At 39.7% G+C, this 15,148-nt stretch overlaps 1 protein-coding gene across 1 annotated transcript in view; it reads right to left on the minus strand.

The window, feature by feature from the left end:
- tcf7l1a (transcription factor 7 like 1a) overlaps positions 1 to 15,148 on the minus strand; it is a 106,216-nt gene that overhangs the window by 941 nt on the left and 90,127 nt on the right. The window contains 6 exon segments of the mRNA NM_131269.2: positions 2,873 to 2,924; positions 3,042 to 3,149; positions 5,600 to 5,759; positions 7,960 to 8,103; positions 14,637 to 14,720; positions 14,885 to 14,987. Coding sequence (NP_571344.1) covers positions 2,873 to 2,924; positions 3,042 to 3,149; positions 5,600 to 5,759; positions 7,960 to 8,103; positions 14,637 to 14,720; positions 14,885 to 14,987 — 651 coding nt within the window.

Genomic DNA, 15,148 nt, shown 5'->3' on the forward strand with positions numbered 1-15,148 from the left:
AGAGAGAGAGGAGGGAAAGGGTTAAATATGATTGCACAGTGTTAAATCTGCATCAAATCAAGACTTCCTCTCGATATTTTTATATGTATATAGTAGAGCTTGTTTTAAACCATGCATCTGTGCACTTCATTATGTTCTCATGATCTTCCCTGACCCCTCAAAATGACTTTCCTTTTAATTAGGTCAGGACTATCAGACCTTTAGGGTGGGACTATCAGACCTTTAGGGTGGGACTATCAGACCTTTAGGGTGGGACTATCAGACCTTTAGGGTGGAACTATCAGACCTTTAGGGTGGAACTATCAGACCTTTAGGGTGGAACTATCAGACCTTTAGAATGTGATTATCAGACCTTTAGGGTGGAACTATCAGACCTTTAGAGTGGAACTATCAGACCATTAGTGCGGTTCTATCAGATCTTTAGAATGGGCCTATCAGGCCTTTAGGGTAAGGCTATCAAACCTTTAGGGCGGAACTATCAGACCTTTAGGGTGAGACTATCAGACCTTTAGGGCGGAACTATCAGACCTTTAGGGCAGGACTATCAGACCTTTAGAATGGGACTGTCAGACCTTTAGGGTGAGACTATCAGACCTTTAGGGCGGAACTATCAGACCTTTAGGGTAAGGCTATCAAACCTTTAGGGCGGAACTATCAGACCTTTAGGGTGAGACTATCAGACCTTTAGAGCGGGACTATCAGACCTTTAGGGTGAGACTATCAGACCTTTTGGGCGGAACTATCAGACCTTTAGGGCAGGACTATCAGACCTTTAGAATGGGACTGTCAGACCTTTAGGGTGAGACTATCAGACATTTAGGGCGGGACTATCAGTCCTTTAGGGTAAGACTATCAGACATTTAGAGCGGAATTATCAGACCTTTAGAGCGGAACTATCAGACCTTAAGGGCAGGTCTATCAGAACTTTAGGGCGGGACTATCAGTCCTTTAGGGTAAGACTATCAGACATTTAGAGCGGAATTATCAGACCTTTAGAGCGGAACTATCAGACCTTAAGGGCAGGTCTATCAGAACTTTAGGGCGGGACTATCAGACCTTTAGAATGGGACTATCAGACCTTTAGAATGGGACTATCAGACCTTTAGAGCGGGACTATCAGTCCTTTAGGGTGAGACTATCAGACCTTTAGAGCTGAACTATCAGAGCTTTAGGGTGAGACTATCAGACCTTTAGAGCGGAACTATCAGACCTTTAGGGCGGGACTATTAGACTTTTAGGGTGAGACTATCAGACCTTTAGAGCTGAACTATCAGACCTTTAGGGTGAGACTATCAGACCTTTAGAGCGGACCTATCAGACCTTTAGGGTGAGACTATTAGACTTTTAGGGTGAGACTATCAGACTTTTAGGGCAGGACTATCATTCCTGTAAAGCGGGACTATCAGACCTTTAGAATGGGACTTTCAGACCTTTAGAGCGGGACTATCAGTCCTTTAGGGCGGGACTATCCGACCTTTAGGGCGGGACTATCAGACCTTTAGGGCGGGACTATCAGACCTTTAGGGCGGGACTATCAGTCTTTAGGGCGGGACTATCAGACCTTTAGGGCAGGACTATCAGTCTTTAGGGTGAGACTATCAGACCTTTAGGGCAGGACTATCATTCCTGTAAAGCGGGACTATCAGACCTTTAGAATGGGACTCTCAGACCTTTAGAGCGGGACTATCAGTCCTTTAGGGTGAGACTATCAGACCTTTAGAGCGGAACAATCAGACCTTTAGGGCGGGACTATCCGACCTTTAGGGCGGGACTATCAGACCTTTAGGGCGGGACTATCAGTCTTTAGGGCGGGACTATCAGACCTTTAGGGCGGGACTATCAGTCTTTAGGGCGGGACTATCATTCCTGTAAAGCGGGACTATCAGACCTTTAGGGTGAAATTATCAGTCCTTTATATCGGGACTAACAGTCCTGTAAAGCGGGACTATCAGTCCTCTAGAGCAGAACTATTAGACTATTAGGACAGCACTATCAGACCATTAGTGCAGGACTATCAGTCTTTTATGACGGAACTATCAGACGGTTAGAGCAGGAATATCAGTCTTTTGGTGCAGGACTATTAGTTTATTTGGGTGGGGCTATCAGTCCTTTAGGGATGGGCTATCACTAATTTGGGGCGGAGCTATTTTCCATTTAGGGAGGGGCTATCACTCATTTAGGTCAGGGCTGTCACTCATTTAGGGAGGGGCTATAAGTTCTTTAGTGCCCAGTTGTGCATCAGTCCACAACAACAAATGTATAAAATAAATAAATTATAAATGTATTATTTAAATGTCTAAATTCATATAAATATTTGTATAATTATAAAAACTTTAAAACTGGGAGTGTAAAAATAAATGCAAATTCAAAATATGAATAAATAATACTATTATATAAACAATACAATAACAGTTAATTGAAACATGTAAAATAGTTGAAAATGAAACGTTTAATTGAACAAACAATATAATTTTCTCGAGATCATTTTACCATTGACATTTTCAAATCCGCTAAATTTGAAAGAAGACACGAGTCAAAAATCTGACCAAAAAGGGTTGATAAAATAGAGACTCAACTGAACAGATCCTGAAAGTGGGTTATAAAAACCAGGCTTAAGGAAATCTTTTTTAAAAAAGGCTACTAATTGCAACAACTTTGGTCAGGAACTAAACTCACAAAAGAAATGGGTGTGGAGCAACACGAGGACAAAAAAATTGTGTTACAAAAAAATAAAAAGCATCGATTTTCTAACGTCAAAACTGAACTGAACATGATCCATGCTCTGAGTGATCGGATCAGCAGGGATGATGGGAAAAAAACACTTCACTCTGGTTGTAGTGAGCAAGAAATACAGATGGTCAGTGACACTTACTCTCTGATGGGGAGTCAGATTTACAGTCTCTCTTCCGTTTCTTCCTCTTTCCCTGCGGAGAAACATGATTTGGAGCAAATTAGACGGGTTTGATTAAGCAAAACTCCCCCCGGCTGCCAAAAACAATGGAACAGCCCGAAGTTCAGCTCTGCATTCTGGGCTCACTTACGTAGTTGTCTCTCGCAGACCAGCCGGGATAAAGCTGAGAGTGCAGCTGCCGCTCTTTCCTGGCCAGTTCATAGTATTTGGCCTGCTCCTCACGCGAGAGAGAGTGCCACTGCAGAATACAGGAAAACATTTCAGATATTGTTCATTTCCTAAAGGAACAGTTCATCTAAAAATGAAAACTCTGCCATCATTTACTCCACTTGTTCCAAACCTGTTTGAGTTTCTTTACTCTGCAGAACACAAAGATATTCTGAAGAATGAAACACCGACTTCCATAGTATTTTTTGTTGCCGCTATGAATGCCAGTAGCAGCTGCTTCCATTCTTCAGAACATCTTGTTTTGTGTTCAACAGAAGAAACTCAAATCTAAACTCTAAATCTAAAATGTTCAATAAATATGACCAAAAATACAGCAGTCAACATTTGAAGTGGATCAAAAATGTTTTCCATCATTTTTACAAGACATGAATGAGTGCTATTCAATAGCTTTAGGACAACTTTGAATGAATGGTAATGATCCACTTCAATTGTTGACTACTGTAATCATGATTAATTTTATTTATCCACAATTAACTGTTAATTCTGCTAGTCCTGCCTCCATATGGAGCACATTTCTATTGAACCCACTGTTAGAATGGACAATTTTACTACAGAAAAAAAGGTGGTTACAGCCTGGTACAAAGAACGATTTTGGTTAATTTAGCTAATATTACCCTTCATGACAACTGTTGGGGGGGGGGGGGGGGTATAACTCATCCGTTTCCTTTATATTAGGTTATTTGAAGTTTGCATAATTAAGGGCGTGGCTACTTGAGTGACAGCTAGGTCTCGCTGGTCGCCGTCACATCACCTTTGCTGATTCCGGCTGATTTGCTGCTGAACTCGGCCTACTCATCCTTTTTCTGTGTTGTTTTATGTGGCTTTACACTGTCAGTCGCCTTTTGGACTTATTTCTTACAATAATCAAATGATATGGGATGCTGTGTGCACGTCATTGTGCTCAAAAACCATTCATGTGGCCTCCGCTTCCCAGGTGAGTGAAATTATATGCCTATATACCATCTCTATTAATGTATTTGTTTTAAGATCATTTATCATTTATAATATTCTTTAGGCCTGTAATGCACTCCAGAATCTGTCAGATTGATTAGCTGTAGGCTCTAGAACAGTCATCTGAAGCGTTGTCATACAGTGTTATGCTGGATTTCATCAATAGCCCAGCATTTACTAAAGGCTGATTTATACTTCTGCGTCAAACGCCGGCGTATGCTACGGCGCTGACGCATAGCCCTTCGCCGTGGCCGTCGGCATCGCTGACGTGCACCTCCCAAAAAATGTAACTACACGTTGCAACGATGCGTAGCGCAAGCTCTGTGATTGGTCGGCTTGGTAGCGCTGACGAGTCTGGGCGGGACCGAGAGCCGCGCGAATGGCGCGAGCGATTGTTTACAAGTGTGGAGTCCCGTGAAGGAGCTCCTGGTGGAAAGTTTTGTTTTGTGTTTACCTCATAGTTAAAGTTGTTGCACGTCCGCCGGTTCCTGCCTCAAAATGAGCGAGTTTGAGCCACTTGTACATCCCGGAAGTGTTCAGGAAAAGCAAAACAGCAGCGAAGAAACTTGACACAGAGGGACATTTACACCTCACTGCCAACTAGCGTTTCGGAAGTGTTAATGCAGACCAACAGAAACAGCGCACAGAAATATAAATGCACAGCCACGCACGTTACATGCACCGTGGGTTACGCCGGTCACTTGACGCAGAAGTATAAACCAGGCTTAACACAGACTATATCTGGAGTATATGGAAGTAATTTGCGTTTTCCTCCTTTTGAAAAACGTCTTAAGAACAATGTTTAGTGGCTCAATGTATTACAGCAGTTTTGAAAAGTCTAAACACTTTATTGATATAAAGTACAGCCAAGCACAAGTGGTCAGAATACAAACGAGTCGCAGGGAATGAAGTATTAAGAGCTTCTCTGATAGGAAAGCCTGTCTAAGCAGAATGCCAGCATGCGTCTGTAGCTCCGCCTCTTTGCCCTTATTTGGTATCCCTCGGTTGGTGCAATGACGCACAAACAAATTGGTGACAATTGGCCACGCCTACTAGTAGCTTCTTTTGTGTTCTTCAGAAACCTATGGGTGACATTACGGATACTACGACCATATCTTTTACAGTCTATGGTTAAAATCTGTTGTAAAACATTAAATAAATGCATGCATATGACTGCATCAGAACTTTTGTACTAATGTAGAAAATTGCATAACAACAAAAGCGTTGTTTTTGACGACATCATTCTCATGTAAACCTATCCTTTTATAACCTAAAACCCTGGATTATCAAGCAGCACACACAGATTCACTAATGCATAGTTACTTTTCACAGCAAAACTCTTCAAAACACCTTCTCCTTTTGTGCCTCACACAGGTTTGCAATGACAAGATTGAGAAAGAGAGTAAATGATGGCCTTTTTTTAACCCACAAGGCGCGAACTGTTCCTTTAAGAGCAGATGAAGAGAAACACACTAATGCATCCTTGATAATGGAGCTGTAAGCGCTCACCCTTCTGCCCAGGATCTGGTTGATGGCGGCGCTCTCTTTCAGGGTACACTCAGCCACTACTTTGGCCCTCATTTCCTTCATGTAGAGCATGAAGGCATTAAGAGGCTTCTTGATGTGAGGCTTTTTCTCTTCCTCTTTCTTCACGGGCACCGAGGGCTTTCTGCATGGAGAGAGAGAAAGAGGGAGATTTTCAGAGAAGTTTGGAGATTTTAGGTTTCAGCTTCTCTGGATATTTCATGGCAAAACTATTTCCAACGCACATTTCATACACAACTGTAACTCAACGTGCTATACATAAATAAGAATAAACCATTTAAACAATTAAACCTGGTAAAACAGGTGTACAATAATAATACACTTTACAAATAAATCATATAAATAACAAAAAAGGTTTATAACAATAAAAATACACTAATACTAAGGCTGCACGATATTGGAAAAATCTGACATTGCTAAATTTTTTCCCCTGCAATAAATATTGCGGTATACACTCACCGGCCACTTTATTAGGTACACCTGTCCAACTGTTTATTATCGCAAATTTCTAATCAGGTAATCAATTTCTTTGGATAGTCGGGTCAGAATTTGGCGTCTACACCATGAAAGCATGGATCCATCCTGCCTTGTATCAACGATTCAGGCTTGTGGTGGTGGTTTAATGGTGTGGGGGGTATTTTCTTGGCCCACTTTGGGCCCGTTAGTACCAACTGAGCATCGTGTCAACACTACAGCCTACCTGAGTTTTGTTGCTGACCATGTCCATCTCTTTATGACCACATCTTCTGATGGCTACTACCAGCAGGATAACACACCAGTGAATCAACTCAGACTGGTTTTTTGAACATGACAATGAGTTCACTGTACTCAAATGGTCTCCACAGTCACCAGATCTCAATTCAATAGAGCATCTTTGGGATGTGGTGGAACTGGAGATTCACATCATGGATGTGCAGCCGACAAATCTGCAGCAACTGCATGATGCTATCATGTCAATATGGAGCAAAATCTCTGAGGAATATTTTTAGTGCCTTGTTGAATCTACGCCATGAAGGATTAAGGCAGTTCTGAAGGCAAAAGCGAGTCCAAACCTGTACTAGTATGGTGTACCTAATAAAGTGGCCTGCAAGTGTGTATATATAAACAATTTCACCTGATGACTTGAAAACTGCTATTTAGAAATAATTTATTAATTTAAATTGAGTGGAATGATTCTGTAGGGAAGTGAATTGTTAATAAAAATGTCAAAAAACTAATTAAAAGCAAAGATAAAGGTGAATTAAACAGTGTTTTAGGGTCAGTAAATGATATTCAGGTGTCAAAATAACACTGCAAATGTCTTTACTGTGTAAATAATCCTATGAAATTGTTCCTTATTAAAGTTACAAGAGGTCAGTTGGCATGTCTGTGTGGAGTTTGCATGTTCTCCCCATGTTGGCATGGGTTTCCTCCGGGTGCTCCGGTTTCCCCCCCAGTCCACACACATGTGCTATAGGGGAATTGGGTAAACTTAATTGTCCTTAGTGTATGTGTGTGAATGTGAGTGTGTTTCCCTGTATTGGGTTGCAGCTGGAAGGGCATCCATTGCGTAAAACATATGCTGGAATAGTTGGCGGTTCATTCCGCTGTGGCATCCCCTGATAAATAAAAGGACTAAGGCGAAGGAAAATGAATGAATGAAAGTTACAAATGGTAAAATGTGTTGTGCCTGAATACTTTGAACGCTGTCAGACCTTAAAAACACACGCAAATAAAAAAAACTTCCTCTCCATTATAGTTCAACTCTCGAGTAACCACTCAATTCTCCTGTGTCGGTTTCGCCTGGTGTACTATAATCATAACTAAACATTGCAGATCGTGCAATGTGACTATTGCGGATGTGCACATAGCGATTATCAATGCTGAAACCATATATTGTGCAGCTCTAATACGTGCCAAAGCTGAAAAGTACATCGGTTTAGCATCGATAGCGCAATGTGTGTATCCATGTCACATGGTAGCATAAGAAACATTACTCAAAATACAGTTTTGGGGAAAATGATTAGCCCTCATGTGCAATATTTATTCTTTTTCAAATATTTCACAAGTGATATTTAGTAAATTTAGAAAGTCTTATTTGTTTTATTTCGGCTAAATTAAAAGCAGTTTACATTTATTCAAATCATTTGAAGGTCAATATTATTAGCCCCCTTATTGTCTACAGAACAAACCACTGTTATACAATGACTTGTCTAATTCCAACTTCAACTGCGTCTCAATATGTATTGCGGGAAAATGTAATACTGCAAATATTGCCGTGTTTTTTGCCCGAATAGTTCAAACTAAATCACTTTTGAAGACTTTTTTTCTGCTCAGAGACTCACCCGTGTGTGGAGTTGCTGGGGCTCTCGCCATTGGGCTCCTGTTTGATGGCAGGCGACACAATGGCGGGGTGAGGGATGCCCGTCTGGTGGAGGCCGTGAGGAGGATGAGGAACCATGTGTGGAGAGAAACGGCTGGAGACCAGACTGCACACATAAACAGAGACATTCACAGTCGGTTAGTGACTGATGGAACATGGTATTGAAGGTAAATGCAGAACAACACAATGATAGATAGATCTATAAATAGTTAAATAGATGGACGTAATAATATTCGTAATAATAATAATTGGATGGACAGAGGTGATAGCGAATGACTGAACAAGTGAAAAATACAGTCACTTGTATATTGGATGGATGGATAGATGTATAGATTAATTGATCATCGATAGAGTTGTCAATTTCAGTGATAGATAGACAGACATAGATAGATCTAATAATGGATAATAGATAATCTAATGGATTGAAATAGATGGATGGATTGAATTGGGTAGATGGATTTAATTGGATGGATTGAACTGGATAGATGGATGGATTGAAATGGATGGATGGATGGATTGAATTGGGTGGATTGATGTATTAAAATAGATGGATGGATGGATTGAAATAGATGGGTGGATTGAATTGGGTAGATGGATTTAATTGGATGGATTGAACTGGATAGATGGATGGATTGAAATGGATGGATGGATGAATTGAATTGGGTGGATTGATGTGTTAAAATAGATGGATGGATGGATGGATTGAAATAGATGGGTGGATTGAATTGGGTAGATGGATTTAATTGGATGGATTGAACTGGATAGATGGATGGATTGAAATGGATGGATGGATGGATTGAATTGGATGGATTGATGTGTTAAAATAGATGGATGGATGGATTGAAATAGATGGGTGGATTAAATTGGGTAGATGGATTTAATTGGATGGATTGAACTGGATAGGTGGACTGAATTGGATGGATGGATGGATTGAAATGGATGGGTGAATTGAATTAGGTAGATGGATTGAATTGGATGCATTGAACTGGATTGATTGAAATGGATGGATGGATTGAATTAAATCGATAGCTGGATTGAATTGGATGGATTGATGTGTTAAAATAGATGGATGGATGGATGGATAGATGGATTGAAATGGATGGATAGATGGATTGAATTGGGTAGATGGATTTAATTAAATGGATTGAACTGGATAGATGGATGGATTGAATTGGATGGATGGATTTTATTAAATCGATGGCTGGATTGAAATGGATGGTTTTAATTGGTTATTTGGATGTATTGGATTGGATGCATTTAAATTGATATATTAAAATGGATGGATGAATTGAAATGGATGGATGGATGAATAGATGGATTAGATGGACTGAAATGGATAGATGGAACTGGATGGATTGAAATAAGATGATTGAATTAAATTGGATGGATTGAATCGGATGGATAGAACTGGATAGATGAATTGAATTGGATAGATGGATGAATGGATTAAATTGAAAGGAATAGACTGAATTGGATGGATGGGATGACTTGGATGGATGGAACTAGATGGATTGAAATAGATGCTTGTATTAAATTGGATGGATGGATAGAATTGGATAATTGCATTGGATAGATGGATGGATGGGTTTAATTTGATAGATTCAATTGGATGGATAGACTGGATGGATAGAATTGGATGAATTGAAATGGATGCATTGAATTGGATGGATGTATTAAAATAGATGGATGGATAGATAGCACTGAGAGCACCTATTCTAGCAGCTGCCTCTGGAAAAGTGGGCTTTCAGACTCTCAGTTGCTAATACAATAGCGGCATTGTCACATTCCCAAATGAAAAAAACATCCAATCTGTGATTGGCGCTCTCTTGTTAAACGCATATTTCCACTGGACTTCAGCACTTCACAGAGCCACAAACCCAACGCCAGCAGAAACAGATTCCTCTACAGCGACAGACCAACAAAAGCTGCACAGTCGCACGATAAAGGTAAAAAAGCAATAGTGGGAGATTAAAAAGACACGGAGATCTCATGCTGATGTGAGAAACGAACTCCAGCTTCTCTCAAACACTATCTGAAGGGGAAGACTGTGATAAAATCCAGCATTAGAGAGCTTTCTATTCATCTGGAGTTTCAGAAAAGTGCTACTTCCACATAATGGCCCGCATATCTGTAGTGATATGAAGAGGGGGAAAAATGAAGGCATAAAATGGAATAATTCAAACGCACGAGTTTCTGCAACAATAAGTCTCTGTGCATACAGGTATTCTTCCAATAATGTAAGCTTGGCTGGATTTACTTGCTTGGAAGTTGGACAATGTTGCATTTGCATAATATCACAATTATCAGATGCAAATGACAATCAAATGCTGAAGGAAATTCGGGTAAAAAGCATGAAAATACCATCGAATTTGTTCACTCTATAAATCGTATGGTGTCTGAACAAGACGATCACTTGGCTCCATTATATCAACATTACATGCTTAACATTCAAGAGTGATGTCTCTTAACTTATTTTTCTTTAGTACACTCTAAAAACGTTGAGTTATTTATTTCACCCAATGGTTGAGTTAAGAATATTTGGTTTTGGTATACTTTGTTGGGTTATTTTTGAACCTTTATTGGGTTATTTATTTATTGGGGTAAAAATGTTGAATTTCACCAGTCAACTGATTTAACTGACACAGAACAGCTGTGTTTATATGTGTGCGTAATGTTGTTTTTGCATTAAAAAGTATCAAGCTCTAATGCAGTAATGTTGTTGTTTTAATCAAAGTTCCTCTCCGTGTCATGTTATTTTTATATCCGCTTCACCAACACTCTTAATGTGGTAACACTTTACAATAAGGTTCATTAGTTAATGCATTTACTAACATGAACTATTCATGAACAACACATGTACAGCATTTAATAATCATAATTAAACATTTACTAATGCATTATTAACATCCTAGTCCATGCTTGTTGACATTAATGCACCACAAGTTAACATGAACTAACAATGAACTACTGTATTTTCATTAACTAACGTTAACTAGCATGAACAAATGCAGTAGATGTATTGTTCATTGTTTGTTCATGTTATTAAATGCATTAATTAACATTAACTAATGAACCATTGTAAAGTGTGACCCTTAATTTTATGATAAAAACATGCCTCATAGCAGATTTATATACGGATAAAAACACTTTCTCTACCAGTGTGTTCATTTCCGTTTTTTTTTTTTTTTTTGGAGGAAATGGTGTACATATTTGAGATATTCAGCTGTCATTCTCGCCTTTAGGACCAAGTGGAGACAGCAACCCAATAATAATAATAATAATAATTTTATATTATATACTGGTGAAGGTACTTTTTGGCTAAACAACCCAACAAATTAGTTATTTTTGTAACCCAACGTTGTTTTTAGAAGGGATACAGCTGTGGACGGAACTTCTCTGTTGACGTCAGTTTAACGGTTTAGCCGTGATATTCTAAGCCACGCCCCTCTTACCATTAGAACAAAGTCTAAATGGGATACAGCTGTGGATGGTCACATCAATATAGCATAATTTACATGACACTGTAATACGATGATCGAAATTTTTATATTACTGTGAGAGTTTGGGTTGGGGTAGGCGTTAATAAAATACAATTTAATGGGTAATTTAATAAATAATTTGAATAATACTCATTAACTTCCAAATAACTTCCGAATAATACTCATTAAGATGGCGCCGAGCATGGCCGCAGTGTTGCGAGCTCCTTAAGCTTTTCACTCATCATAGCACACGTGCTGCTGATGATGTGACAATAAAAGTGATTTGATTTGATTAATTGTTGGGTTAACCTTAACAACTCAATGGATTGGGTTAAAATAACCCAACAGCAGGTCGGTGCCAAAATGACCTATTTATTATTATTAGCCCAACTGCTTTTTGAGTGTAGTGGTTAAGCCACTTTTTGGCTAAATAACTCAACACATTTTTTGTAATTAATATAGTTGGGTTAACCTTAACAATTCAATGTTTTGGGTTAAAATAACCCAACAGCAGGTGCCAAAATGACCTACATTGGGTTACCTGTTGGGTTATTATTAACCCAACTGTTTTTTGAGTGTAGGGATGGGCGATATGGACATAAAATATACAAATATTTTTGGTTATTTATCGCAATAATGATATTAGTGACAATATAAATCATAAGTATCCAATGAGAGACAAAAAAGTGTTATACAAATATTAATTTTCATATTAATTAATTAATTTCATAGTTTTTATTTTTAAAAATACAGCAGTGGTCTTCACCCTGCAGCCCAATACCGGTTACTCACTGAAGCTAAGCAGGGCTGAGCCTGGTCAGTACCTGTATGGAGACCACATGGGAACACTAGGTTGCTGTTGGAAGTGGTGTTAGTGAGGCCAGCAGGGGGCGCTCAACCTGTGGTCTGTGTGAGTCCTAATGCCCCAGTAAAAGTGAAGGGGACACTACACTGTCAGTGGACGCCGTCATTCGGATGAGACGTTACACCGAGGTCCTGACGAGGTCATTAAAAACCTCTTGGCACTTCTTATATAGAGTAGGGGTGTAACCCAGGTGTTCTGGCCAAAGTCTCTCCATCATGCCTTACCCATCATGGCCTCCGAGTCATCCTCATCCACCAAATTGGCTCTATCACTGTCTACACACCAATAGCTGGTGTGTGGTAAGCGCACTGGCGCCGCTGTCCTGTGGATGCTGCACAATGGTGGTGATGTAGAGACCGCCCTCATGATTGTGAAGCGCTTTGGGTGTATGGCCATGCATGATAAATGCAATATGTAAATACACATTACATTACAGGACGCCCATTATTCTAGAGCTCAAACATAATCAAACACACTGAAGCAGCTAATCAAGCTTTTGTGGATCATATCAAATGCACAAGCAGATTAGGAATAAAATTTGCAGGACATTGGGTCACGAGTTCAAGACCTCTGATACAGTGTTGATCACACACTGTAATGTTATTTCTGTCCATTCATACTGCAAGCTAGAGGGCGCCCTCGCACAAACTACACAAATAGATTACGAAATAAAAGACACCATCTATTATAAAAACAGATCAAACATGAACGCAATAAACAAACGCTTGTGCCAATATCTAGATTATTTCTGTTCTTCAAGCCATTCTGGGTAGAATAAAGTGTATTTATAATGCCATAGATATATACACTAGATGACGCCTGGCCTATTGTTCTCTATTGGATGGAATGCGTCAATAGCGCCGCCATCTTGCTACAGGGTAGCGCTCCTTTGAAATGAATGCGGGACCAATGTACAGTGGAGGACTGTGGCCATCCAGAGCCAGAGATATACACATATACACATATATCTGTGATCGGGAGTTTTCCTGGATGTTAGTATGTCATTTTTTTTTCTATTTACGAAAATTATAATTTACATCACTTTTCTACATTGATGGATCAGTGACCGCACGGGCATTGTTGACAAAAAGCTTGTGTTTGTGTGTACTGAAATGTACTATTCACCCTCCCTGTTAAATTTGATCTAATCATGTCCTGAAACACAGCTCCTCTCCTGCTTTCACTTCAAATACTAATGGAGAGAGCGATTCGTTTGTGAATGAAACCCCCGAACGACTCTTTCACTAACGTTAGCCGACAATAATACAAGTTTCTGGCAGCGCAGCATCTCGTTGTCATATTTATTTGGCATTGTTTGCTGATTTTATTCAACAAAACTAGCATAAGCCGAGTGTTTAGTGTGAGTTGGAGCTGCTTTGCCGTATGGTGAATGCAGTAAGTGACTGTTATCATCAATAACGTTACCTGATTAGCACAAAAGTTCACAACATACAAAAACAGAAAAAAACTTCATATTACCTATGAAATGTTCTGCCTTTGTGCTTTGATTTCTTTGTTTGCTCGTTACTACACCCGTAGACAGCGCTAAAGTCCCGCATCTTCACGTAATAACACTGTCTTGACTAGTGCGGTTGAATGACATTTGTCCTGGGAGCACTGTACCAATATGGCGGCGCTATTGACGTATGCTTATAGATATCCCTATGCAATATCTAGTGCATATATCTATGTTATAATGCAATGCTAACTGACTTAGCCTTTAGCACTGTATTGACGATTATAAAACAGCATGATTTCATCATTTTGGGATATAAAAATCACATATGATCATGAAGGAGGGATTTCGAACACTCGACTGAGGTTATGAAGTGAATTTAAAGTAAAAGTTTATCAGTAAATCTGTATGTAAACGAGCACATAAACTCACACATGTGCTACTATAATAAATCAGGGCACAGACAGATTGTAGGCTTTATCATTATTGTTGCAATAAGTCTAGTTTTTTATTGTGGGCAGAATTGTGCAAGCGATAAGACATCGCCCATCCCTACTCATTAGTCTAATCAACTAAGTGGCACTTTTATCTGAGCAAGATAAACTAAATTGTACTGCACTCGAAAAAGCAGGTTTCCTCTATGGAACATTGCGCGGGGTGGAAAGAGAAAGGTACCAAGGCGCCAATATGGAGCGAAAACACATCAGCAGCTTCCTCTTCTCTTCCCCTTCAGGGAGGATTAGCACTGTCTGCATCTCAGCTCTAATTATAGATGCGAGTTCAACTTTAAATCATCACATTCGTGCAGAAAAACGAGAAGCCAGCTCTCCGTTACATACCTAGACATGGAGGCGTTCATGGCGAGTGCAGGGTAGGGGTGTCTGAAGCCTCCGGGAGGGATGGAGTACATATGCTGGCCTTGCCTATAAAGATGGAGGAACAGCACTCAAATAAACCAGCTGAGACAAAAATCAAGGACACGCAGATGCTCTTTTAGCTACGAGAACTTTTAAAAATAGCTCCACATTTGATTCCGTCATCTACTGGGGTGTAAAATGAGGTGTTTTTTAAGGTAGTTCAGACTTACTGAGGAACCAACCATCCAAGAGGGTGAGGGATCTGTCCGACTGCCCCAGGAGAGAGAGGGTAATATGGGGACAGCTCTGAGGGGTGAGGGGTCCTTGGTATGCCTGTAGAAACAATCGATTTATTTATTTAGATTATAAAACCACATTGCTTCCTCTTAAAGGGGACCTATTAAGCAAAAATCACTTTTTAAGGGAGTTGTGTGGAGCAATGTGTGAATATAGCCAGCCTATAATGGTGAAAATTAATTCAGTCTAATTTTTAT

This window comes from Danio rerio, chromosome 10 (assembly GCF_049306965.1).
Source record: "Danio rerio strain Tuebingen ecotype United States chromosome 10, GRCz12tu, whole genome shotgun sequence".
In the NCBI taxonomy this organism is placed as follows: Eukaryota; Metazoa; Chordata; class Actinopteri; order Cypriniformes; family Danionidae; genus Danio; species Danio rerio.